Raw genomic sequence first — 27,443 nt, 5'->3', positions numbered from 1 at the left:
ATTCAATAACTTCAGAGGAGCTAATCTTAATAATACTCAGACTCTTTAGTTACTTAAATCTTTACCCATTCACATCAGGTTTTCAGTGGCATCCTTAATTGTCCTCATCTTCTGATATAAATTCCTCCTTAACAAATCCTATTATTGGCTCAGAATTCCTTTACTTGAACATGAGCAGGAATTATGATATCTCATTTATCAGCCACCAATATATCATCCATCCCCGTGTATAATGTCATTATTTCTTAAGCAAAATTTGTTCAGTTTCCAGCATCAGTGCCTGCAAGCTGTTTTGGAAATGCAGTGATTGCCTGTGTGTATTTCTGCAAGAAAACAATAATGTGGATTATTACATGTGTATAAATGTGTGTGTTTGTGTATTTTGTTGTTTTCCAGTGTGGTGAAGGTTCTGCTCGAAGCTGGTGCTGACCCAAACGCTGGAGATCACTTCAACAACGTCTACGACACCTCGCGGGAGAAAGGCATCCACTCCCTGGAAGGTACAAAAACAACAACACTCATTGCGTGCGTGTATGTGTGCGTGTGTGTGTTTATATATTACACATATGAATCCCAAGTGTTGGACATTATGAGACATTATAATTTGCATAAGGATTTGCATATGTACACGTTTCATTTCTTCTTTATTTGTTTCGGATGTTCCATGACAAGTATTGTGTGTTTTATTTGTTTTTCTCCTGAGCTGCATACACAGTCACACACAAACACACTGACAGGATGGCAGGGGCGCGCGCGCACACACACACACATCACCACCCCCCCCAGTCTGCGTTGGGTTTCTGTAGACATATTTATATGGGATATGTATATTGCAGACATTTATATGGCTGTCAGGTTTGGGTCCACGTGGGGCCGGCGTAGCGTGGGGAAGCGTTTCCCAGACGCACACTGATGGATGGGCTAGGGGGGCCTGTGCGACGCTTTATTGGGTTAGCTATGATTATCCTGCCCTGTCTCTCTCTCTTTCTCTCTCTCTCACACACACACACACACACAATGCAGAAAGAGACTCTCAGAGCGACAGAGGAAAAAGAGTGGGATGAATGGAGCAAGGGAGGGAAAGACTGATGATGCAAAGGAGGAGGAAAAAGAGAGAAGCGGTGAAAGAAAAAAAAGGAGAATAGGGAGAAAGAAAGGGAGTGAGAGGAATGGATGTTTGGAGGTGTGTTAGGTTAGAGGGAGAGAGCGATTAAAGGGAATGGGCTGGATGATGGCAGGGAGAGGAGAGGAAGTCAGGAAATGGATGAGACAAAGTTATTGGGAAAGAGGGAGCACAGGAGGGAGGAGGGAAGAGGGCGCAAGTGATGAAAGGAGTTGATGGATGCCGAGGAGGAGAGGAAGGAGGCAGAAATATAAAAAAACGGGATGATGGAGGAGTGGCACGAGATGAGCTCTCTTATGAAAAAGAGGAGTAAGGAGAGAATGATAGACTATCGATGTTATTAGGAAAGAGAACAACAAAGCAAGCCCTAAAACACAGCTTGCATTATTACAACCATGTCGCTGAGCTTAAATCTGTGAAAATGAACAAGTCTTTATAAGCTGGAAACAGGAAAGACAATTCAGTAGACTGCAGTGTTATCACTGACACACTCTCTGGAGTCACGCTGTTGAGTGAGAAAATGTCCGGGTTTTATGTTAAATTAGTTTGTTAATTCATCTTAATCATTCAGCTTTAGGGAATGTACTGTGAGAATCTCAAGCTCCAGCTAACATCTGGCTTTTGTCTGCAATGGGAATGGATATAATCGGCTTTCACTCCCGGGTCAAATGACTCTGCTGTAAACACAGCCCCAGATACGATTGGCTCTGATGGAAACGGGAACCCAAGTGAACTTGAGCTAATTTGGCAAGACAGCGAGGTGAGAGAGCGGCCTCAGTTTTTGTTGTTCGTGTCATCAAATATGACACACTGGAGAAAAAAAAGAAAGGCAATCACCTTTTTTTCTAGTGGGTTTATACCTGAATGGTAAAAAAAGTGCCATAAATCTCCTAATTTTGGTGTAAAGAGGTTTCAGATTGGAGTCATGGGACCCTTTTCATGTTTCCATCTTTGAGCAGTTGTTTAATTCCCTTAAATACATTTGGAATATTTTGTCGTACATCAAATTTTGTGTGTGTGTGTGTTTCTCTCTTATCTCTCATCTTTCCTTCCTCTGTACAGTTCTGGTGTCCAGAGAGGACGAGTTTAGCAGCAGGCTCAGCAGCAGGGCTGGTTTCCGTGGCAGCACGGCGCTGCACTACGCCACACTGGCTGACGACCCACACACCGTCCGCATGCTGCTGGAGGCTGGTGAGTCACAGTGCATCCACCTTAACCCCACCCCAACCCCCCTACATTACAGTCCTTGTTGGACCACTGACATTTTCCAGATAACAAACCAATGCCGGCCCGATCAAGACTTTTTTTTGGGTCCAATATGTTGAGATTCCCAATTCCGAAGGGAAACATTTATTTACTGGTCATATAGGCAATGTTGTGCTAGAAAATCATGGCATACATTCTCAAGGTAATTATGTTTTGACATGGTATAAAAAGGCTAAATCAGAAGCATTAAAAAATGGCCAAGATAGTGTAGGACTCCTCAGGGATAAAGGAATTCAATGTAAAGTTGTACCTGTGAACATTTGACATCGTAGTGAAATGTCTTTACTTCTGTTACATGCACCATGTTTTCCTCCAACCTAAATAGTTCAAGTCTGTGGCCGACATGTGAGAGTAGTTTCCCAGACTTCACTACGTCGCTTCACTTTCAACACTTTCATGTTCCTCGTTTTATTGAGTTCTCTCGAGGCTCTCCGTCCGGACCACCTCTAATAAAGAGAGAGGGAGAAGGAGGATTGATGACGGAGGAGTTTTGCTCTCCCTGCTCAGATCAACCATGTCTTTCTTTCATGCAGGAAAACTCCAGAAAAGAGACCAATACAGGTGCAGTCACCATCTGGAATTAACTGAACCAACTGGTTCTTGTGTTCTGAAAAAAGTGTTGTTTTTTAAACGATATTACAGTGGCAAGGGAAAAAAGTGAACCAATTCAATAATTTACTCAATTGAATCAGAAACACTACTAGCCACCAAATTGACATCATGCCGACGTCAGACAAACCAATCAACATCAAGTGTATTATTTATTCTCCTGATGAATCAAGAAGTTCCATTTTATTTATGCTCTGATTTAAAGCCATTTTTAGTTTTAATAATGTTTTATAGTAGCGTGTGGAGACCTGATCTGAGCCCCACCCGGGTCCCGAGGGGGTTAGGGCTAGTTGGGGTCCATGCGGCACTCTATTTTACATCCCCCTTTATTAAGATAACATTGTTTACGTGTTAATTAGGTAAAGAAATTCATTAAAAAATGTAGCATGTAATCATTTCAGGGGGAAAAATACTGAGTCATACACTTTAATCTCTAATTCAGGGGTCCCAGATTTACCCCGACATATGCTGGACCCCTGACTTTCCGCTTCGGTGTCCTCGGAGCTGAAGGCTGCTTATTGTCTCCAGGAGCTTTAAAAATCGTTCCATGTATCATCATCTTAACGCGTCCACCCCCCGAGTCATATAAACAGTATTACAAAGCTCATTTGAAATTGATCACTTGTCCCCCTCTCCATTCACCCCCACTGCATCTGCACCTGTCGTTGACTCAGCTCCACTGGAACACACACACACACACACACACACACACACACACACACACACTCACATCAACACACTTGTGGACCCTGAGGGCAGAATCTCCCCCTCAGTTTCCAGGTGAGTGGCTTTTAAACAAGCTCTGCCTAGTTGAACTGTGACCTCTGCACAGAACATGCCCTTGGGCTAACTCCACAATCACAGGATGTGTGTCTTTATGAGTCTGTTTTTGTGTGTGTGCGAGTGTGTATGTGTGTGTGCACTCAAGGCTCCATTTCTGAATATTAAAATATTCATGTATTCATGAATGCTTTTATCCTTTATATTTACTTCAGTTTCCAGTCGCCTTTTTGAACCTTACCTTGGATGACATTTGTAGTTGTTCCTTTTTAGGCTGATGGGTTTTTAATCTAAGAACACTTTTGGATCAAACACCCAACCTCCACCACCCTCACTGTACACACACACAAACACACACAAACACACACACACAAGCAAGTAATAACGTCGTCTTGTTTATGTTTATGATGGATGGTGCTTCCGAAGCCGTGCCTGCCCGTCTCTCCCGTCTCACCCCTGTGCCTGTAAGCACTCTCAGTACGCTTAAACAAATCACCTCGTCTAACTCAATCTAGTGTTCCGCAGTCGCATTTTTGAATTAAAAAGGTACGAAATTTCACAAAGCAGAGACATTTGCTTTAAGACAATCAGATTAAAGATGGGTTTGCTTGTGACTTGCCTGACTGGACCATGGCAGGGTTGGCGCCACTGTCGTGGCCAATAACAGTCGTGGCATCACTTACTTTCAATTACGACACGTCGCCGATCGAGTGTGCGTGTGTGTTTGAGACAGATTTTCCACATGTATAGACATTTATACGTGTTTTGATTCCTGTTTAATTATCCTCAACAAAGCTTGTTTAATTTGTATTATATCCACTTCCCCTTTGTTGTCTTCTATCCATCCTTTCTTACATCATCACCCAAAATCTTATAACCTTCCATAGCTTCAGGACATCTATGAGGATTTGGGTGTGTTTGTCATTTTTTCCCCTCATGTTTGTGCACATTGTGTGTGTTTCTGAATAGTGGTGTGTGTATCCTCCACCTTGTTATTTCCCCTGTGTTTGCGTGCGTCCATGCTACTCCAGCGGCCGTGGGTTTGCTCTTTTGGCCTCAGCCGGCCCTCGGCTCACATCTCCATCCATCACAGTCTCCAGGCCCACCCTCGGGCTCCTCTGCAGCCCTCCAGTCCCCTCGCTCTACCTGCGGAGGCTCTCTAGCTGTTCCCCAAGCTCCACATCAGGCCCGTGGCCAGAGGCGCACGATAATGGGCGGCTCTGTAGGTGGTAGGAGGCTAGAGGAGACACACATGCTCACAGACGCACACAATACAGATATAAGGACACACACACACACACACAGAGAGACCAGCAGGGTCTCTCTCCCACCAGCTGCAGTGAAAGAGAGGGAGGAGGAAATAGGAAAGAGGAGGGGACTCCTAATAGGCATAACTAAAGCGCTCCTAATGAAGGGATCCTCTGTATGCGTGTGTGTGTGCCTGTGTGTGTGTGTGTCCCTCTGTCTGTCTGTGTGTGAGTGTTGTTAGTGTTGATCCTGTTATAAAGTGCTATGGCCCAGAGGGTTGGCCTGATATTAAAGCCCTAAATGATGCTATTTATTATGTCCTCTGTGTGTGTGTGTGTGTGTGTGTGTAGGGTACTTTATTGCTTTCCTCCCTCATGTTTTTGGTGGACGTGGGGGGGTTAGTACACCACTAGTTGTTGAGATCGATCGCTTGCTGAGCAGGTCACAAAACTTAGGGGTTTATCGATAATCATCACAGTGATTATTAGTCTCTGTGGTCGTGCACGGAGCAGAAGAAATACAAACCTGCACCTGTATTGATTACTCTGGGCAGTTTCTGAGTGCATCTTACTCTGAAAAACTCCAGATGGGTTTTCTGGCTCTTAATGCACAGCTAGCAATGCGTAGCCATATCGTATGGTGCTTGAATGCACCATTTCTATATTGTAAAAAATATCTGCCCTCATTAGGTTAAAGGGCACAGTGGAGACCTTAATAGCTCAATAACTGTAGAGGACAGCATCGTCTCTAACAGTTTGTCAGTGATTTATTTCAATCATCCTACCTCCTGGTAACAGAGACATTTCAGTGGATTTCCCTGCCGACTAACCATTAAAGTGACACATTTCATGTCACTTCCATAAGTTTGCACTGTTTTTCCTACATTTCCTCTCACGAGTGTCAGTAATGTCTTAAATTGAATTAAGGACTCCAATTTTTTTCTGCCAAAGATTGTTGCACAGTGACTATTCACAGAAATTCTCTTGAAACTCCAGCGGTTCCAGTGAAGTAAAGCGAGGGAAATCCATGAATTGCAGAAGTGTTGCGTCGTGTTTCATGATTTACGATTTTATTAGGGTCCTCATTAGCTGAGGTTGAGCATCTGTTTCTCCCCCTGGTTCCTCTTCTCGTTCATCATGGTAGAACTAAAACTACTATAAAACTTTGATGAAAACATTTGTTTTATATATTCCGGACACAAGTGTTGTTTTCAATAGTGCTGATACAAAATCTGAATATTCATTTTTTATTTTACAAAAAACTCAAACCTCTTAAATGTTTCTACATGTATTGCTAAATTACTGTAAAACTGGCAAGTTTTATTTGAATCAGAGACTGATTAAGCAGTCAATATCAACTTGAAAACTGACAGAGATTCAAGCTGTTGGCATATACGTGTGACACAAATCTTGAATGTTTTGGTCAACCCTGGTTTGAGGCTTGAGTTCTCCTGCAGCGGCTTTGCTGCATGTCTTATCCTGCTCTCTCCCTCTTTCACACCTAACAATAAAGGCAATAGTTCCAAAAAATATATTTTAAAAAGAAGAAAGGGAAATGTGATGTGGATCCTGACAAAGAGCTAGATCCAGGAAATGTGTATGTTTTTCCTTAACAAATCCTTGAAAAGATATTTGTAGACATTTTCACCCATTTTCCTTTAGAGAACAAGTCATGGACCTTTAATCCTGGACGATCAGATTTAAATGTTGTTTAACAAAGGGACTGTTGGGCCTTGGCCGGGGATACACTCTACTGATAACTATTCAAGTTGAGTTCTTTTAAAACATTAATTCAATTTTCAGTCGTTGATGTGATGGAAACATGCACCTGTTTGTGTGGAGGCACGAGTGCATGGGTGTGGTGGCACAGGTCAGGGCAGAAGGCACCGCTAACCATCCTCAGTGACAAGCAGGGCACCAGAGTCCATCCCTGGCACACTTCACACGTGCTGTTTCTTTGTTTCCTACGTTTATACTCCAACCTCTTTAAAGAGAATCTGTTTAACAAAATCTTTCCTCCATTTGACCCTTCCTGCTGTGTGGAAGTGTGTGCACCTTTGTGTCAACCTGCAGTGTGTATAGATTGTATAACAGTGCAGGGCGTTGGTGTGCGGGTGTAGGGTCACAGTGTGTATTATTGGCACGAGTTGCAGATATGAAACCCCCACAGGGTCATTGCGTGGCCCTGCTGCTTCACTGCAGTTAGCTTCCTGAACCCAGGCGACCTCTCACCCCTAACCTCACTCACTGGATTGACGTTTTGGGCCTCCTGCTGAGGCAGTCGGTGCACGTTCTTGTGTTTCTCAGAGTGAAGCAACAATAGAACATTTTCATTCAGGCATTGCTACAAATGATTAAATGTTCAGTCAATCATTTTTTTTCATTTTTGTTTGTTTGTTTTCTTTTGCACAGGTGCCAACCCCCTGCACACCAATGGCTTGGAACACACTGCAAGGGCCTATGCTAAGGAGGGAGACGTGGGTGCAGTGCTGCTGGAGTGGGAGGGAAAAGTACAACACACACACACACACACACACACACAGACAGACACACTTTGTTCTGCTTCCGCACGAGCTGTGCAGATTGTCCAAGCAATTAAAACAACATTAGTTTCTATGCAAACGCGTGTCTTGATACTGAAGTTGTTTCCTGTGGCCTGGTCTAAACGACTCGGCACAATTCACTCAACAGACATCTGTGTCATTTACTTGTCCTCGTGCAAACAGACACGCTCTCATTAGGAGGTCTGTGTCAGTGTGCTGACTGAGTGACAGGTGCTATTGAGTATTAGAGATTTGAAAGCTGGCTGAGGTTAACAGGGCTTAAAAACCTGCTGAAGAACAAAGCTAGTATATAATATAAACTACATGTCAGGATTATGGTGGTAATGTTTTGTCATAGGCTGCTTTCAGACATTTCTAAATTTGGGTGAGTGATTGTTTTAACTTGGAAAGACATCGAGATTTGAGAGCAGAGAACACATCTGACTTGACTTGCATTTTATATTTATGAAAGGCAAACTAGGGAAAATGTCCAGACCCATTTTTTCTAACATTTTCTGGATTTCATGTCTGAAAATAGCTTTAAATGCCCAAATCTCCTTTAGTTATGATCCGAGACACATAACATTTCTGCTCCTCAGTTTTATTATATGAGCATATTGGCGCACCATATTTCATTAATATCTAAAGTGATGCGACCCAAAGTTGTGATGACTTTACCGGACATACTCACATCACTTTGGTCAGTTGAACTAAGTCTTCTTGTCTTAACACCTCACAAAGCTCTGAAATTAAAAACTTATTGAAATATGGTGAAGGCAGTCTTAAGAATTCATGGGTTTCTCACAGGACAAACAGCAGACTTAGAGGTCTCCCTCCTCTAGGTATTTTACAGGTTTATAGTGGTATAAGTGGGGTCTGCTGTTTTCTTAAATCAAAGTTGAATTATCTGTAGTTATCCAGCAGCTTGACAGCAGGCTGGAGATAAGCAAGATGGAGAGAGAGAATAAACAGGCGGCCTCCACTGCAGGCTGAAAACCTGGAGTCTGAGGACACAAAGAGGAGAGGATGAATGAGGCATGGCGCTGGCTGCAAGAAACAAACAAAGAAAGAAAGAGGGAGATACACAGTGTGCGAGAGAGAGAGGGAAAGAAACAAAAGTGGAAGAGAAGAAAAGGATGAGCAAAGAACGAAGGAGAAGAGAAGTGGAAAGAGATCAAATCAGCAGAAGAGAGGAAATGGGAGTTGGAGAAAGGAAGGCAAAGGCAGATAGAGAGAGGAGGAATGTGTTAAAGAGGAGGAAGGCAGGAAGCAGATAACTGCTGGAAAATGGAAAGGAAATTTCGAAGTAATGGAGAGTAAAGAGATTTTTAGAGGAGGAGAGATGAGCAAAAGTTTTGTTACATAATTTCATAAAATGTGATGAGGAAATTTGGATTTATCACTTGGCTGCACTTACGAAATAATGTTATTGTAACAAATATCTGCCTAAACACACTGTGAAGTCTTTAGTAACCGTCATAATTACGAAGTGACTGCAAGGTACCTTATAAATGTATTAAATAGCTATGTTTAAATCATGCAAAATGCCTGATGGAAGGCGCTTATCTGAAACATCCTGTATATAAAGATGGACAACATGGCATCTCCTAAAAATGATCATTGAAAATGGGGTGAAACGTCATGATTGACGATAAAGACTGACTCACGATTCGTCGAGTGAGTGTATCGATGGGACCTCGATATCACAGCTCCATCCCCTGGTCACTACTCTGCAGACTAAGGCTGTGTCCAGAATCACTCACTATTCACTATATAGTCCACCATATAGTATAGTGAGTTTGTCATTATGTAGCAGTGTCTGAATGTTTAGTGAAATGTATTTATACCCTATATAGTGCACTCATTGTTTCCCATAAAGCATCATGAAAAATGGTTTGCAACTGATGGTCACTTACCAAGCAACATGTACCATATTGGTGTACCAACTGGTCGGGCTGTTCCTGCTGTGCAGTTGTACAAATGTAAATACTCATCACAGCCCGACCTGAGACTAAAAGGTGTTTTCTATCAAAAAGTATTAATGCTAAGTGTAAAATAAACACAGGATTGTGTCCAGAAGCATTTTTTTTATTCTTTTTCCGATGAGCTCACTATGTTCTGCCTCTGTATAGACGACCAATATATAGTGAAGTAAAGGTTAGTGAAGGATTTCAGACACAACCACTGTTATTCCCTATATGGATTAAGACTCAAGTTAATGTTAAATATAGATGCCCAAAATCATAAATGTGCCATAACATGCTTTTAGAGTTTTTATATTTGTAACATGCCTACACTCAGTAGTGCCTTTATTCTGAAAAGGAATAGTTGCACCAAAAGAGAAGAATAACGCTATAGTTGTGCTAAGATGTGTTTAATCACTATCTCACATATGATAACTTTGCAAAAATGGTTCCTCAGCCAATCTCATACATCAGATGTCTCATACAAGACTAGTGTTGCAACAACACATCATCTATAGGATGAAACTTACCTGTGTGAGAACATGTATTTGTTTGTTTTAATGCCTCATAGTGGGTTCAAATTGGACGTTAGAAAAGGTGGTAAAGCAAACAAAGGTGATGATGAAGAGGGGAAGGAATACTAAGAGACACCTTTCATGTCCTAATGTTGGATTTTCAGAGAGTTGATTTCATACACGGCCCATTTTAATCACCTTATGCCCTCTAAAATGTTTTTCTCCTGCTCTTGATTCATTGACTGTCTTCCTCTTTTCTTTATTTTTATCTCCATCTAGTTCCAGGAGGCACAGGCTCGACGGGAGGCAGAGGAGAGGAGGAGGTTCCCCCTGGAGAGGAGGCTGAAGGAGTACATCATCGGACAGGAGGGGGCCATCAATGTTGTGGCCTCAGGTAAACACATGCACATAGGCAAACAAGTAGACCCACGCGAAACATTTATGTATGCATACACATTTTTAAACTGTCCTCCTCCTCTTTGTTACCACGCTGCCTCTTTTTCCATTCTCTTCATTACCCCTCTCTTTTTCAGCATGTTCCTTTTTTCCACTGCCCTCTGCTTCCTCTCCTCCGCTCTCCTCCCTTCCTTCCAGCAGTAGGCGGGTTCAGACAGACCAGCGGAGGCTGTAATTGGTTAATTGTGATGAATGAGCTGTCTGTCAGGCATACACAGGTGCTGTGTGCATATGCGTGCGTGTGTGCGTGTGTGTGTGTGTTTGTGTGTGACAGCTGAAGAGGCCAGGCTTGGAGCCGCCAGTTAACACGATTACAGAGAGAGGAGACATACTACAGACCCCCTCCCCACACTCATCCCCTCCTCCTCATTTACTTTCCCCATCTTTTCTCCCTTTTCTCTCCTCTGTTTCTCCTTCCCTCTCTACCTCTGTACCCCCTCGACCTCCATCACACCCACTCCTTCTGCTTCACCCTTCTGTCCTTTCCTACTCGCACTTTGTGGCCTTCACACACTTCCTGAATCTCTCCATCATCGTTCCGCCGCACTGTGCTGTCCATCTCCTGCCCGGAGGCAGGACTGGACAGCAGACAGACAAAGTGATGGAGACAGAAAGAGAAAAAACAGATGAGCCCAGTGGGAAAACAAACAAAGAAGAAAAAAAAGGGACGAGAAGATAAGAGAGAAGGAGCGGAGAACCAGGAAGCTGGGAGCGTTGACTAAAAGACAAAGAGAGCGAGTGAAGTACACAGAGACGAGACGAGGAGGGAGGATGAGTTAGAGCACAATAACACTGCAGACAGTAAAGAGTTGATATTACACCAGGCATCCATGGAGGCCATGTATTGATCCGCTCCCTCTCAGTGTGTGTGTGTGTGGGTCTGTAGAAAGGGGTTGTGTGTTATTTTTACGATGTTGGACGTTTTTCTGTTAAGATTTGTGAAAATAATCAACTCTCTCCGAAAGCAATAAGCAAATGTAATCTGTAATGAGTTACTGAGAACACATATCACAGTTTATAAACAACAGAGCAAGTTGGATTTTAAATTTTTACTCTGAAAGTCAAATACTTCATAAAAATAATATATACATACAAATCTACACCGGAAAACATACAGACTGTATGGATGGCATGAATTGGGGTCCCAGGAAGAAGAGAGAATCATGGGACTTGTAGTCTTTGGCAGGGTGATGACTGATTGTTGTTATCATGGCAAATTGTCCTGAAAGCCATAGAAGACATCGCCACGGTGATAAAGGAACAGCTTATTGATCCCCGAGAAGTATTACAGTGAATATATCACACACACACACTGGGAGAGGGAGTGAGAGAGCAGGCGGGATGCCTAAAAGAGGCCAAGAGGCAGACAGAGCATCTATATGCAGACCTTTACAAAAACACACAGTATGGGATCTAAATGAGGCAAAATCTGACAGAGGAAGACAGGGAACAGAGATTGAGAGATGAGGAGATGGACCGGGAAAGGGAGGAAGGGGTATATTTTGTAGATAAGGACACGGCAAATGAGAAAAGGATGTAGAGATAAGGACAAAAAAGGAGTGCTTCATATGAGCAGACCGAACACAAGCCACACATGAGAATGGCATACCTCTAACAATTTCAATTCAACCAAGCAGCACTACTTTTTTAAAACTCATAGATATCATTCCTCTTAATGTGCCTGATTTTCTTTTTTTCATCAAGATCCACAAATTCTTCCCTGAGAACAAAGGGAAAATATTGAAAAGAATGCAGAATAGAATTGGAGAGAAGAAATTATAAAATGGTTTGAAGTTTTTTTATGTTTAACTTTGGTGTGTTTGACCTGAACTTCTCATGGTGAACAGCTGGGCTGCTGTAAAACACACACACACACACACACACACACACACACACACACACACACACACACACACACACACACACACACACACACACACACACACACACACACACACACACACACACACACACACACACACACACACACACACACACACACACACACACACACACACACACACACACACACAGGAAGGAGGTTAGATTGATCCAGGTTTAGCTCTCAGGGCTAAGAGTTATTGAAGAGAATCATCCCTCTGTAATCATGTTAGAGACAACCAGACCTGCCCAATGCACACTGCTCTGAGTGTGTGTGTGTGTGTGTGTGTGTGTGCGCGTGTGTATGTATGCATGTGAGAGAGAGAGAGACGGAGCTTTCATTTGTTTCGTGTCTCCTTCCTTTCCTTGTTGTTGTCAGGCTCCTCTGAGAAATGTCAGTGTGCCCTTCTGTCAAAGTCGCTCTCAATCAGCTAAAACACACAGAAGGTTACGCTGTCATTCACACGGCCATTGATAAAGCAGACTGGGCTTTGGAGCCCCTCTTGTCACTATTCATCTCTGACACACTCGTTTGTTTCTCTGCCTCGTTCTCCCTCTCCTTATCTCCATCACTCCTCTCTCTTTCCCCTCTTTATCTCCTACATCCTTGCTCCTCTTCCCTCTCCTTATCTCTGTTCCTCCCTCTCCACCATGTCATCTCTCCACCTCCCTCATGCGTTCCTCTCCTCCTGCCAAGCTTCTGATCCTCATGATTTATCAGCTATTAGTACCTATAGTTTAACACTCGGATCAATGTTTTAGCTGTTCTGAATCACACACAGCTTTTGGGCCCAGCAGGGTACAGTGAGTGAGTGAATGAGAAGAGGAGCATCATGTTGGCAGGAGATGCTGTAGTCATTGTTTGACACAGAAACCAAACCAGTTTTGATACCACAGCATTTTAATGCCATTTTTCTGACTGCACTTGATGACTTGCCTGGATATTGAAACCTCTGAGCCTCATCGTTTAAGCTCATTGTCTCATCTTGTGTTGCAAAGTGAGATATTTATGCCTTGTGAACCTGTCGCAACCTTAAAGCGTGAAAAGGCAATGACAATTTGAGAAGAATACATATAAGTCAAAGACACATTTAAGCAGCCTGAGCCATCCCCAGTATTTTTAGGTCGTGGCTTTACAAGATTGAATCTCATTTGTTGGAGTTAAATAGATTTCAAGTGGAAAAACCTGAAGGACCTGTTAGTATTAACATGACCAACACCAACACACTCCCCATCAGGTCAGCTAGCAGACGCTCCTTATACAGAAGCTGGAGTCCTCTTGCAGCGGCCACAGGGTTTGTGTCTTCCCTGCACTCTCTACCCAATTTTATTTTTATTATATTATCAATATCAAATTACAACCTAGATTGTAACTATAATACTCCGAGTATTACATTTGTTGGTTTGATAGATATAGAAACAACTTAATTTTGTTGAATATTGTTTTCCAAACCACTAGAGTAAAATACAGAAATCATTTAACTATGTTGTGTTTATGATGGAGATCCTGCAGATTTCTATTTGAAGATGTGAACAAACAATGATATAAAGACATACAGACTGTGATCCACCTCAAGAGGAGGGAACACAGGTTGATAAGGAACCTTTGAACAATAGTAACTTATCAACACTGTTTATTCTTACAAAGGAAACATTGGATTCTGAAATTTCCTAGATTGATCCCACCATGTTAAAACTCAGAGCTCTGTAGCAGCATTTCTGCCAACATCACCTGCACTGGGAGTTATTGAGGTTAATGCAGACTATGCTTAATTAGCTGAAAAATGATATCAGGATGCATCTGTCCTTTATCTCTACCTGCTCTGTAATGTGTGCTGGAAGGCAGGATGTATAATCTAAACAGACATTTTCTTACCAATGAGAAATGTAGAGTTTCAAATTAAAGTAAAATAAAAGTGTTTGGAGTGCGTGAGGAAACAGAATGATTGTTCTGCAGCGAAAACAAACAAAGGACACGGGCAGAGACCCGGATTCAAACCCGGGACTTTTTTTTAGCTCGAGGCAGCATCAGCGAGCCTCTGTGCCACAGCTCTGATGCCGCTGGCTCTGTTCACCCTCGTCTTTGGTTTTGGCCCCAGCCTCTCGACAGGTTTGGATTTGGACGGGTTTGTGCTCGGGTCTCAGCTTCTCCGGTGAGCGACTGAAACCACGGCCAAATACACTCTTTGCTCGTCTCCGATCCACCTCATCATCCTGTCTTTGTGTATGTGTGCGAGAGCGGTTGCTGGGGTGATGGCAGGGTTGGGTAGGCACTCCTCTTTAAGCGAGCGTGTGTGCGTCTGTGTGTGTGAGGCTGCGATCCATGCTAAACTGATTTCGCCATGGCCGCGCCAGGGAGGCTAACACAATTACTGCTGGCTAATGGCCCCACTGACTGAAGGGGGGAGGATTGTGGGCAGCTTTCTGGAGGTCTCTCATCGCGCTCTCTCGCTCTGTTTTCTCTCGTCTTTCTCATTTTTTTTCCACCAAATGTCTCTGACCCTTTTCTCATCCCCGTCTTCTCTCTCTTTTATTGTAGTTTCTGGGATACCCGCTGCCCTCGGGTCAATCTGAAACTTGGATCAGGTTGCGCCAAAGCAAAGTCAACAAATGCAAATGACGGAAATAATAGCCTCCCTTTCTTTTCTTTCTCTGCCTCCCTGTCTGTTCCCTCTTCAGCCATCAGGAGGAAGGAGAATGGTTGGTACGACGAAGAGCATCCCCTCGTGTTCCTCTTCCTTGGTTCATCAGGAATCGGTAAATCACTCCTCTCTCATCTCTCACAACCAACTCTTCCTCTTTGTTTTGGTCTCATGAAGTGATGTAAAAAGGAAAAATACTCTTCGGGTTTGCTAAAAGTCGCTGCCAAAATAAACACTCGAGCAAGTCAAGTTTCCACTGAATGCTCATAGAGTGAAGTGTGTTCTCTTCCTGCCAAACACATCGATTTAAATTACCAAGAACACACAAGGCTACAAAGGCAGGTGTCACATTGAAAATAAAAACATTTGATAAACTTGACACACACATTTTTCTGCAGGGTGTCAGAATTTATTTTGTGATAATAATAATTCAAACTATTTTTGCTTTAGCTTTATTCAACTGATTGATTTAACAATGAGAAGCTCTCTATGATTAAATCAAGACAAACTACAAAGACACTTGGAGAGTGCATAACTCCAACAAGGCTAAGGCTTTACCTGGCTATGTTAAAGAAAGAGAAACTGAAACCACTCCATTATTCTGATCCACTCCCAAATGAAACGGCTTCTTCATTGGGTCATGCTTCACCCTTCTACAAAACTTTATGAATTGGTTTGGTAGTTTTGGGGTCATCCTGCTAAATAACTAACAAATTAAAAAGATGGCAACAATTTACTAACCAGTCATGTTCATGATTTGTTGTTCATGTTCAAGTTTTTAGCCACACTACAGAATCTCAGTGTGTTGCTTAGGCGGTCGTTGATGACGTTGAGAAACATTCATGGTCCCCAGAGGATGAACACCACCGACTTTAATGAACCCCTGACTTTTCCTTGAGTGGCATCATTAGGCCAAATGTGTTTATTTGGTGTGTTGTATTTAGCAGTCACTGTGAATGTTTTAGATTTTTTAAATTGTCATACTAGGCAACAGCTTGACAGTGTCACTAAAGTCAGTCCTGGCCACCAAGACTCAATTGGTCTGGTTGTTTTTCAATCAGTTTCCTTCAGGGAACAATAAAGTTGATCAATCAGTCAATCTTCTTGGAACCAGGCTCCTTGTGGTTGATAATAAAGCAGAACTGGTCAGTATCATGTAGTTATACACAACAAAGATAACGTCTTTAGATTTGTTCACAGTGGTTCAAATTACACACAGATCCTTGTGGATGGTAGTAAAAAACATGGATGTGTGTGTGTGTTATCTGGAAGATGGATATCAGGACTAGTTTGGGCATTTTATTTGATCAGGATTGGCTCCATAAAGTCCCATCCATTTTTAATACGACACATTGAACTCTATGCACACACACCACCATCAGAAACACGTCCTTGTACAAAACAATCAATGACGGGTACAAGCGTAGCCAAACAAGGTGTTGATGACCAAATTCCTAAATTACAATGTGAAACTAAAACTAACAAATCAAATGTAAACAGTGTGATATAGATATAAGGCTTGATTCAGAATTTCCGGTGTGAAAACCCCTGAGATCTGTGTGGTCAGGTTCAGTATTTAAAGGACCAAGCTTGGGACGTCTGCAGTTTACACGTTCACAAGTAGCAGGAAGAAGTGTGTTAGGGTGAAGGCAATAAGGAGACGGAGGAATATTATGGGATGAGATAGATGGCTGAAAAAGGAGGGAGATGGAGAAATGACAGGCCAGAGAGATAGATGAAGGAGCGACGGTGTTCATATTCTCTGTTGCCTTCAGCGACAAACTGTGGCCATCAGACATCAATATTAAACACAGCAACAAGACGCACACACACTCATCATACCCATATGCATACCAAGCGCAGGACATCAATATCATATATGAGCATTTATATGCAGAATATTTTACCGACAAACATAATGTGTTCTTCGGGAGAGCTGCAGATGATTGAGAGCTTGGTAGAGGGAGGCTGTGGGAGTGAGGCCGGCACTTAGAGAACGAGAGAGATTGTCTCTCGGTCTGAAGTCGGGAAGACTTCCTGAATTCTCTGCATGCTGATGTATGAAAAAAAGCAGGGACCATCTGTTTAGTTGTTTAACCTCCGCCCAGGGGCGTTTCAAGGGACTTTTGGGGTCCCAGACAAAAGGGACCTAGGGGGGCCTACACAGAGGTGGACTAACATAATAAGCAGAGACAGGGTTGCAACGCCCCTGTCTCTGCTTGATTTTGTTTGTTCGTTTGTTTGTCAGCAGGATGACGCAAAAAATACTAAAAAGATTTATACAAAACTTGTTGGACGGATGTGATGCGGGTCAAGAAAGAACCCAATGAATTTCAGTGCAGATCCAGGATTCATTTTGACTTTTGCAATATTGAGTGTTTTGAATATTCACCAATTTCTCAAGAAATTATTATTGGATCTTGAAAAGACTGATATCTATGAGTGTGTGGAATTTGGTGCAGAAAGTGGACTGTTGGCTTTAGCTGAGTTATGAGCTCTATTGAGTGCCATTCTACAAAATAAGAAAATGGGAGCAGGGCTTGTTCCTGGTGGAAACTGAATAATAAAATCATGTCTCTGTTTTGTCTGATTCGATGTGTCACAGGTAAGACAGAGTTGGCCAAACAAGTGGCCCGCTACATGCACAAGGACATTAAAAAGGTACACACACTCACACACACATATATATATATATACACACACTGACATTCTTGTCTTTCTAATCTATCTATCTTTACAGAGAAAAATGTAAAATAAAACAAACCAGGGAAAGAAAAAATAATTGGTCCGCAAAAGTAGAAATTCTAGATGTGGATAATGAAACTCAAAATATAGGATCGACAGACAAATACACACTCACTGTGTATTTTCAGGTGTTTTACCATTTGAATCAATAGGTGGACACCAGGTCATCTCGGAGATATAAAACACTTATAAGACATTTAATTGAATAGCTCTTCCCGCCTTGAAGAAATGACAGACAATTCACTTAGTGTTGGTTTCCACGGTATTGGTACATTCAACCCATTCAACCTGAGCACAACAGAAAAACACACACACAATACATGCAGCGGTTTGATGGGAGGATTAATCCATCTTGTGATTGCAGGGTTTCATCCGTATGGACATGTCCGAGTTCCAGGAAAAACACGAGGTAAGATTCTTGTTACCTGTAAAAAATATGATCATTGAAGTTATAAATGACAGTGACAACATTAAGCAGCTAAAGGTTTTGGTTCTTAAGTCATTATTTCTGAGAGCAGAACTGTTCCATTACTCTGCTGCAGAGTCATGACTTCAGATTCATTCTCTTTCGCACAATGGATGCAGAAATTTAAACAAATGTGTTTTTTTATGTTTTTACCCTTTTATGTGAAGCTTCGATGATGATTATATTCTATCTGAATTAGTGACATTATGTTGTGAAAATAAAGATCCATTTCACCCAAGGATTTTCAGCAGAATACAAGATTTTACGAAGAGCAGGAGGAAGCAAGATAGATGAAGGAGATTTCATTTGAACCACATGTTTGTGTCAAATCGTTAAACTCATTTTGACCCGTTGTTCTCACAGGTGGCAAAGTTCATCGGCTCTCCGCCGGGGTACGTGGGGCACGAGGAGGGAGGTCAGCTGACCAAGCTGCTGAAGGCGTGTCCCAACGCCGTGGTCCTGTTTGACGAGGTGGACAAGGCTCATCCTGACGTTCTCACCATCATGCTGCAGCTCTTTGACGAGGTGTGAATACAAACATGAACACACACACACAGATAATATATCATATCTTTGGGTTTCTGCAAATTGAACAAATCCATCTCTCCATCATTCCTGCTCCCCCTCTCCCAGGGTCGCCTCACAGACGGTAAGGGGAAGACCATCGAATGTAAAGACGCCCTCTTCATCATGACGTCCAATGTTGCGAGTGATGAAATTGCCGAGCACGCACTGCAACTCCGTCACGAGGCCGAGGAGGTCACCCGCAGGAAGCTGGTTGACAAGCTTGGTGAGAGGACCACAGACAAATACACACATATTTACATAATTAAAAATACAAACACGGCAATGTAGTACAACCTTATGGTTTTTTGTTCCTGGAGACATCAAATTTCAAATCATAACACACAGCAACAGAAATACTTGTACAGGCTCCCACATTGGCAACACATGAAAACCCATCCTGACACTCTGCTTTGCATTTCTATCTGTTGCTGTCGTTAAAGATCAGCCTGATGATATGAAGTCTGTTCACATAGTTTTGTTTGTCAGATCATTTGAATTTATTGCTGAGACATTCACAGCGTCTTGCAAAATAATAGAGATGATAGATGTTCACACAAACTGTATTTGTGATTTGATGTTAAACTGTAAAGACGTACAGTTTGTAGCCATCAGCAACGCTCAGGTAATAAAAGCTGAAGTGAAGTTACTGTTCACGTTGTGCTTTTCCCCAGAGGATGTACAGAAAATTGATGACATCAAAATCTCCCGACAGTTTAAAGAGTCTATGATTCGACCAATCCTGAAGGTAAAACTATGACATGAACACAATAAGGACCCATGTTGTTTGCACAGTGTCTTACTGCAGTTGGCCTCAGAGGCTGTACTTTTCGTCCCTAATTGTTTGGTTCCCTCTTAGGCTCATTTCCGGAGGGACGAGTTTCTCGGTCGGATCAATGAAATTGTATACTTCCTGCCATTCTGTCACTCAGAGCTGCTGCAGCTGGTCGGCAAAGAGCTCAGCTTCTGGGCCAAGAAGGTGCGTAACACTGTTTACAGACAAGTAACACGACAACCTGAACTTCAGTTATTTAAATCTGAGAAACAGCTGAGTGCTGAGGCAAGAAAGACAGCTCTCACAATCCTGAGAACTGAACAGACCACAAGGAGAGTTCTCACTGTAGTGGGATTTACAAAGTCTCCACCTCTTTGAATATCACAACCACCATCACACTTTGTGCCATTTTTCATGAAGCATCCCAAGAGCTAAACCTGTGTGTGTCTCCGAGAGAAGAAACCAGGAGATTTTCCCTTCAGACGATTGTCCTCGGAGCGGCCGACGTCTTTAACGTGTGTGTCCTCCGAGCGGGGATACACCCTCACTGTGCAGCAGCGGCCGATCTGAGCAGCAACACACGCAGATCAATATTATCTGCCACTGCTACTCACTATAATGTGATTACTGTGTTTAACATGTGGAGCCTTCATCAATATTTAATTATTAATATTACAGCTGGTCTCCCGACGGCAAACACGGGCCCGCAGGCGACTGACAGGGGCCTGACTCACGACTCCTACTCAGTCCTTCTTTCATACGCTGGCGTTTATGATGTGTGTACTCGTGTGTGTTAAAGTGTGTATGTCTTGTAGTGTCATTTCTCTGTCTGTATGTGGCAGCAGTGCAAACGGCAGAAGTCTCATCACAGAATCCTCTGGAGCCAATGTTCTGTCCCTCACTCCTAATAAACAAATTAAATGTTCCTCATTATGATCTTAGCAGCAGTGTTTCCAATGTTGTAATATCAGTGTTTATGTCTCAGGAGTAAAGCCTGGCATCTATTTGTATTGAATGGAGCGTTAGCATCAGCAGCTAAATGAGCAGCGCCGATCACTGCTATTGACTGGTGTTTGATTAAAACGCATTAAGAGCCCGTTGATTAGCGCTGGCAGACATCTTGCTTGACATTATCTCCTTGTGTCTTTCTCTCCATCTCATTTCTCCTCCATCAGTCTCTGACACCAACCTCTCATTCTGATTCCCTGTGTGTCTTACTCTTGTCTTTTATCTTTTCTCTCTTTTTTTCATTAGGCCAAGCTGCGCCATGACATCACTCTGCAGTGGGATCGCCCGGTACTGGACCTGTTAGCAGGCGGGTACAATATGCATTATGGAGCACGCTCCATCAAGCATGAGGTACACACTGTAACACACACACTGTAACACACACACTGTTGCACACACAAGCCGTTTTCAGACATGACCTGCGGATAAAGGCAAGGAAATCTGGTCCTGAGTTTACCCAGAGTTTTCCATTTCACACGTGCACAGCTCAGTGGGAGGTTCTCTGCACAGATGTGTTCACAACAGCAACAAATCCTCTGCATTGTTCAGGCGAGAGGTGGAGCAGCCGGCTGCAGCAGACAGAGACAGGAAGTAACGTATTAACTCTGCTGCAGAGATCACAGGATTTTATTTACAACTCACAGACAGCGGTGTCTTATCAACACAAACTCTCTTGACATCTTAGTCTGTGTCTTCTACCTGTGTGACATCGCTTGTTCACCGCAAAATACTTATTTTCTTTTAGTTTTTTTAATGTTTGCATCTGTTGAGCATTGGAAGTGTCATCAACCCCCCCACTCACTCGTGGTGAATCCAGCAGGGGATCCCCTGCTGTGTTCTCACACTGGATTCTCCTACATGTCTATGGACTTTATACTGGGAGGCCAGGCAGAGAAACTACTCTGCTAATCCAGAGGCTCTCACTCTTCACACGTGCACCTCCTCCAGAGAAAATACAGAGAATCTTCAGCGGTCAGTGCAGAGTCTGAAGAGGCTTGAAATTATAGAATTTGTTTTTGAGGCTTTTAAAGATGCTTAATTCAATAAAATTAAGCATCAGTGAAACCTTCCTTAATTCATTTAAACACCCCATTTTGCCGTGATAACTCTTGGATATTCCTGTTAACCTTGATCTGCTCAAAAGGTTTTATCCTTCGCTCATGCCTCCCCCCTCCACAGAATTAAATGGAAATCTGTTCATGGTTCAAAAGGACAAATAAACTCTGATGAAAACCTCTTTGATGGAGGTAATAAAATATATTATTTGCCTTCATTATAGATTCAAAATGAAGGTTCGGATAATGCATTGAAAATGAATTTATTTAGAACCTGTCTGTCATGAGTGTGATGGCAAAGACATTGGTTTAATGTAACAAAATTATGAGTATTTTAAATCCTTAGACAAAAAAAACCTACCACTCGATAATCCTTGAGAGTTACTTTTCAATTCAGTTTTATTTTATTTTATTTTATTTGTATAGCACCAAATCACAATATACATTATCCCAAGGCACTTGACATAGTAAGATGGAGACCTGACAAAAAACCACAACGAGGAAACACTCTGCGCGTGTGAAGAGAAAAAAATGGAAAGAAACCTCTCGCAAGTCAGCAGTGAGGGCGGCCATCTGCATGAGGAGAGGGTGAGGAGAGAAATGTGGGAGAGAAGAGAGAGAGATGGAGAACCGTTGTGTAACCGTTGTATTTAACCGCTGTCTAAAAGTGAAACTTAGATAGGGAGAGAGGTAAATATTTGGTCTGTGACACACAATTGATCATGGAACATTCTCCGGTCAGCTGAGCACAGTGTTCACTATCAGTCCATATCTTTTCTTGAGGGACCGAGCAGCAATGTTTTGGAAAGAAGGTGAAGAAAGTGAAAGCAATCTTTTTAAACTGAAATAAGAATTAACATAAGAAACAAGTGTATTAGAAAAGAAAAAGGAAAACTCAGATGTTACAGTTCAGACTTCATTTTATTTGAACACTTGTGAAAACCCAACTCTTCCCTGAGCTCTAACCTCTTCCCTGATCCCTCAGGTTGAGCGGCGAGTGGTCAACCAGTTAGCCGCGGCGTACGAGCAGGAGCTGCTGCCAAAGGGCTGCACGCTGCGTCTGTCCGTCCAATCAGACGGCGAGGAGGAGCAGAGCCCGCAGAGCCTGCGGCTGGAGGTGGTGGGAGAGGACAGCTCGTCCAGAACGCTGGACATCCGTCCCCCGCTCAGCCCCGAACACTGACCAAGAGCTCACAACACACAGGAGCTACACAGATATGTATATAAACACATGTACACTCACCACACATATCATCGTCATCGTCACGGTGATGCAGTGTCAGGACGGAAGATTCATAATGGATGTAACCAATAAAAGTACCTCTGATAAATACAGCACCGATGCCTCTGTTTCAGTCACACATGCAGTAACTTCATGCCAGTTTGTCCACAAGCTGCAGAACAGGATCTGCCGAATCCTCTGCTAAAGTTAGTGTCACCACAGGCCTTCATAGCAGCTGCAGTTGAGATTCAGAACCAAGCATTTAATATAGAACTTATGGTCGAGCAACAGGACTCGTGAGCAGCACGTTTTGCTTTTCAGTTTTCGCCCACGATATCAGGTTAGAGTTTCGCCTATTTTCTCCACGTGCCACACGCAGCTCACAACAAGATAGACAGTAAAAATGATCTTTCGCCAGAGTTTCAATGTCTTTCAGTCGAATTGGACACAAACATAACAATGTGCTGCACTTCCTGGTTCAAAGTAAAAGCACTCCATCCGTTCATTTGTTTTAACAAGTTGTAGATTGTCGCAGTACGTCGGCCACCTTTTGATTTGAGGATATAATAGAAAACCTCATGTAGCAGCTCCACAGTAGACACGCCCCCTGCAGCAGATCAGCATGGCGGCCATCACCCGCTGCCCGTGCACCCAGTGTGACCCGGGCGTTCAGCACTGACTGTGAGATGTAAATGTGTCGCAGGTCATTGTTGTAGCGTAGAAGCTTCAGTGTGTCTGTGCAGCCTCGTCTTCATCACACATCACACATATCACCAGTGGATCATAGCCATCGTATTAACCAATAGGAGCTTTGTTGCATTGTGTTCATAGTGGATCCACTGTTAGCTCGTGAAACGTTAACGCCCACTTTGTTGAGTAGAACACTAACACTAAATATTTATGAAAGAAATTAATTATATATTGTAGATTTAAGTTAAGGCAATGAACAGTTATTTATGGAGGATCAACTAATGGAGGTTCAGGGATCTGTTAGAGCTTTTGCATGCGTTTGCTGAGATGAAGAATGGAAAAAGAGCAGATTAGAAACTGTAAAAGAAAGAAAGAAGTTATTTATTCCATGATGCCAACATTTTAAAATAAATAAGAAACAGACAATTTCTCCTGGGAAGGAAAATGAAGCATCAATGACCAAAGATAGTTTGACGTTGCCTCTGTTTGTCACTTGAATGCACATCGCGCATGTGGAGAAACACTCACCAGCAGAGTTACATTTATAAATGTATGTTTTAAAAAGAAAAAACCTGCTTATTCATTTAAGTAAATAATGTGTTAGTGGAGGAAAAAAACGTGTACCAGTCACTTTGAGTTATAGATAATAAAACCTCCTGGTGAATAGTTTCTGTTGATGCATGTTAAAGTCAAGAAGCATCGTCTGTCACGGCGGCGCTCTTGTGCCGTACAGTGTGTCTCTTTGTGACAATAAGAGAAATTTAGAGTCGTAAAGAAACAATAATCAAAGTGTTGTATCATAAATGTTTGAGCGGCATGTCGACGAGGCGCCAAATGTAATCGCGCGACATCCCTCGTTGTTTCCACTGTGCAAATAAAGTCGTCACAACAAAAAGGGGAATTCCTCTGTTGTGTTTTGTTTTTTTTGTTGCATTTGTGCTGCCTCTGACACTTCTGATGGATGGATGGAAGTGTGTGTGTGTGTGTGTCTCTCTCTCTCTCTCTGTGCAGTGCCTGGGTGGGAATTCAGCAACAATGACGCATGTCCACCTTGTGAAACGACATGACAGAGGAATTTGATTGGAATCCAGCTCTCTCTCTCTCTCTCTCTGTGTGTGTGTATGTGTGGGGTGTGGGGGGTGGGCCGTGTCAAACGCGGGAGCAAATGCAGCAGCGCGGTAAACGCCACAGAAATGTGGAAAGCATCACACACACACAGACACACACCATGCAGGAATGTCTTCCCTATGGGGAGGAATTAGCATCCAGGAGAAGGACACATTGAGTGTGGCTCTCTGCTCGGACCCCCCAAACAACACAAACACACACACACACACACAGACTGCTGCCTCCTGTGAAGAGGGAGGTTCCTCATGTTTATAAATCATTCCCCAAACCAGCATTATTGTAATATAACACTAGTATTCTTCTGTAGGGCTGAAACAATCAGTCAATGAATCAATTAGTTCATCAACAGGAAAATCAAATATTTCAAAATAAAACCCAGCTTCTTTTTACTTGAGGATTATTGTGAGTACTTTTTTGTGTATGTCACACTGAGCACCGACGGCATTAGAAAAGTGATTTGGGGTATTTTTTTTAAGTTTACTGAATAATCAGTTGTTATACCCAATAAAAGTTAGTTACAGCCTGGATCCTCCTCCCGTTAATGGTCTCAAAGCCTGAACACCCTCATTGAAATGGATGAACTCTGTCTCCTTTATGATGTGTACACTAGTTTGTTTTATTGATAATTTTAATGATGAATAATAAGTGATTGTTTCTTTATGTAGCTAACTTCATTTTGTGGTCCTATATCTACACAGATTCTCTCTATTCATGCTTCCTCTGTGGTTCAATGAGCTGTAGTTTGCTGTGTAAATAAAGAGTCACACACCTGAAGTGTCTGGATGTTGTGAGGCTGAGTTGGGGGTTAAACTCTCGACGCCCACAGAGCAGGAAGCAGCAGACGGTTTCTGAACACTGGACTCTAGCAGTGGCAGCATCTAGATCAGGTTTTGCTTTTATACCTCCAGGCTTTTCCCATCGCTTATAACCCTCAAACACATCTGCAATTTATGGTTTTAGGAAGTCGAGCTGGCACGAGGATGTGTGTGTGCGCGCGTGTGCGTGTGTGACGCACGTGTGTGTATCCATTTACCATCCCCCGAGGAGGAAGACAAGAAAAAGAGGAGAAGGAGAAGAGGCTCTTAGTCTGTCCGTCAGGCTATTTCTGACTGCTGCCATTTCTCTGATTAGATTATGGAGAAACAGAAACCTGGCCCTCCATCGTCCTAACCTCCCTCTCCTCCCTCTATCTCGCTGCAGTTTGCTCACTCGCCCCCCTCCCTCCCTTCATCCCCCCTCTCTTCTACCTCTCTCTCTCTCTCAGCCCTTCCTTCTCCCTCTTCGGTCTGTCTCTGTCCGTCCATCTGTCTCTCTCTCTCCCACCTTCTGCTGATGATGAATGAGAGGGTTAAACTGGAGGACGGGACACATGGAGGAAGAAGAGAGTGAATATGTGCAATATTCATTCGTGCAAGAACATCTTTATTAAAGTGAAGAGTATGATGCTTTATTTGTTAAAGCCAATGAATTTGTTCCCTTGAAAGTAGGTGGAGACTTTGCATTAGATCTTTACATGCCTGATTTTTTTCAGTAAAATGTTAAAAGTTTTTTCATCCAGCAACTGGGTGAAAAAAAACTTGATCTGCACCGAAATGTAATGATCTTTTCCCTGACCCATACCACTTCCTTCCAACAAGTTTCATGAAAATCCTTTTGGTTGTTTTAGTGTAACCTTGTTCACAAACAAACAAAGTTATGATCCTCGGCAGAGTTAAAGCTATGATATGTAGGAGATGTGTCCGTGCAGGAGCCTGATCCAACACTTCTAGAGCATGACAGTGAATGTATCAGACACAGCAGGTTAACCAAACAATGCTCCTGTCTTCTGCTGATGCTGTGTCACTTATTTTAATAAGATTAAAACGTATTTTCTTCGGAACATCGGAACATGTTTGACCAGGGTGAGGTAATAACACACCTGCTGCACTTCAGTGGTACGAATTCTCCAAACAAAGTGTAATGCACCAAATTACGAGAACTTTAAGGCCCTTCGGAAGCCTTCAGGTTTGAAGTGCAGACTCCGAATCATCACATCTGCAGGTTGAGTGTGAACGGCTCGATAATAAAGCTGTGAAATGCCTGGAAAATCCAAACCATTTGACCTGCAGCAGCACTGGGGGTCTCGTTGTACCCGCTGACAGCACTGAGGCCTCCTGAACACCTCTGCTGTGTGTGTGTGTGTTGCTGAAGTTCGGGTGTGTTTGATTTCAACACCTTGGCTGTGCAGCTGAGTGCAGCAGCAGCAGCAGAGAGTTGCAGCTCGCAGCCAGGTGGAGGTGCTGAATGATGAATGACTACCAGAGGTTCTCCCATTATCATATCTGTCCCCCAGCTCTTAACGGGGGATTTTCATCCGTGTCCCTCCGCACAATACTCTTACACTAACACCCCCTCCTCTCCCTCACTCCCCTCTCCCTCTCTCTTTGTCCTCCCCCCCGCAGGAGAGCGATCGATTTCACCTCCATTACCTCAGTGCACTCAGCTGCAGGATGGAGATGCTCCTCAGTCCTGCAGCTGCAGTGGGAGCAGCACAGATATCACAGGCTGCACAAATAGCTGCTTTCAGACGAGCAATGAACTCCGGATAATCTCATAACCTTCTCTGGTGGGGGGGGCTGTATGTGAAAACGTAAATGTAAATGTCCCAGTGAGAGGCTCTGCCTCCGATGTCCTAATGAGCTGATGGGAGAGAAACAGCAGAAGATCCTCTGGATGAGTCAATGCCAGCATGTGGGGGTGTTGATGACATTTCCAACATGTGGCA

At 43.0% G+C, this 27,443-nt stretch overlaps 1 protein-coding gene across 1 annotated transcript in view; it reads left to right on the top strand.

Annotated features, from left to right (window-relative positions):
• clpb (ClpB family mitochondrial disaggregase) overlaps window positions 1-22,974 on the top strand; it is a 34,755-nt gene extending 11,781 nt beyond the window's left edge. The window contains exons 4-16 of the mRNA XM_061073188.1: window positions 397-500; window positions 2,186-2,314; window positions 7,438-7,535; window positions 10,327-10,441; window positions 15,064-15,141; window positions 17,632-17,687; window positions 18,136-18,180; window positions 18,601-18,762; window positions 18,871-19,027; window positions 19,476-19,549; window positions 19,661-19,780; window positions 20,831-20,935; window positions 22,625-22,974. Of these exons, the coding sequence (XP_060929171.1) occupies window positions 397-500; window positions 2,186-2,314; window positions 7,438-7,535; window positions 10,327-10,441; window positions 15,064-15,141; window positions 17,632-17,687; window positions 18,136-18,180; window positions 18,601-18,762; window positions 18,871-19,027; window positions 19,476-19,549; window positions 19,661-19,780; window positions 20,831-20,935; window positions 22,625-22,822 (1,441 nt within the window). The 3' untranslated portion in view covers window positions 22,823-22,974. The remainder of the gene's footprint in view (window positions 1-396; window positions 501-2,185; window positions 2,315-7,437; window positions 7,536-10,326; window positions 10,442-15,063; window positions 15,142-17,631; window positions 17,688-18,135; window positions 18,181-18,600; window positions 18,763-18,870; window positions 19,028-19,475; window positions 19,550-19,660; window positions 19,781-20,830; window positions 20,936-22,624) is intronic.
• Window positions 22,975-27,443: the final 4,469 nt, after the last annotated feature.

The sequence above is a fragment of the Limanda limanda genome, chromosome 6, assembly GCF_963576545.1.
Source record: "Limanda limanda chromosome 6, fLimLim1.1, whole genome shotgun sequence".
In the NCBI taxonomy this organism is placed as follows: domain Eukaryota; kingdom Metazoa; phylum Chordata; class Actinopteri; order Pleuronectiformes; family Pleuronectidae; genus Limanda; species Limanda limanda.
This window is presented reverse-complemented; position numbering and strand designations above follow the sequence as displayed.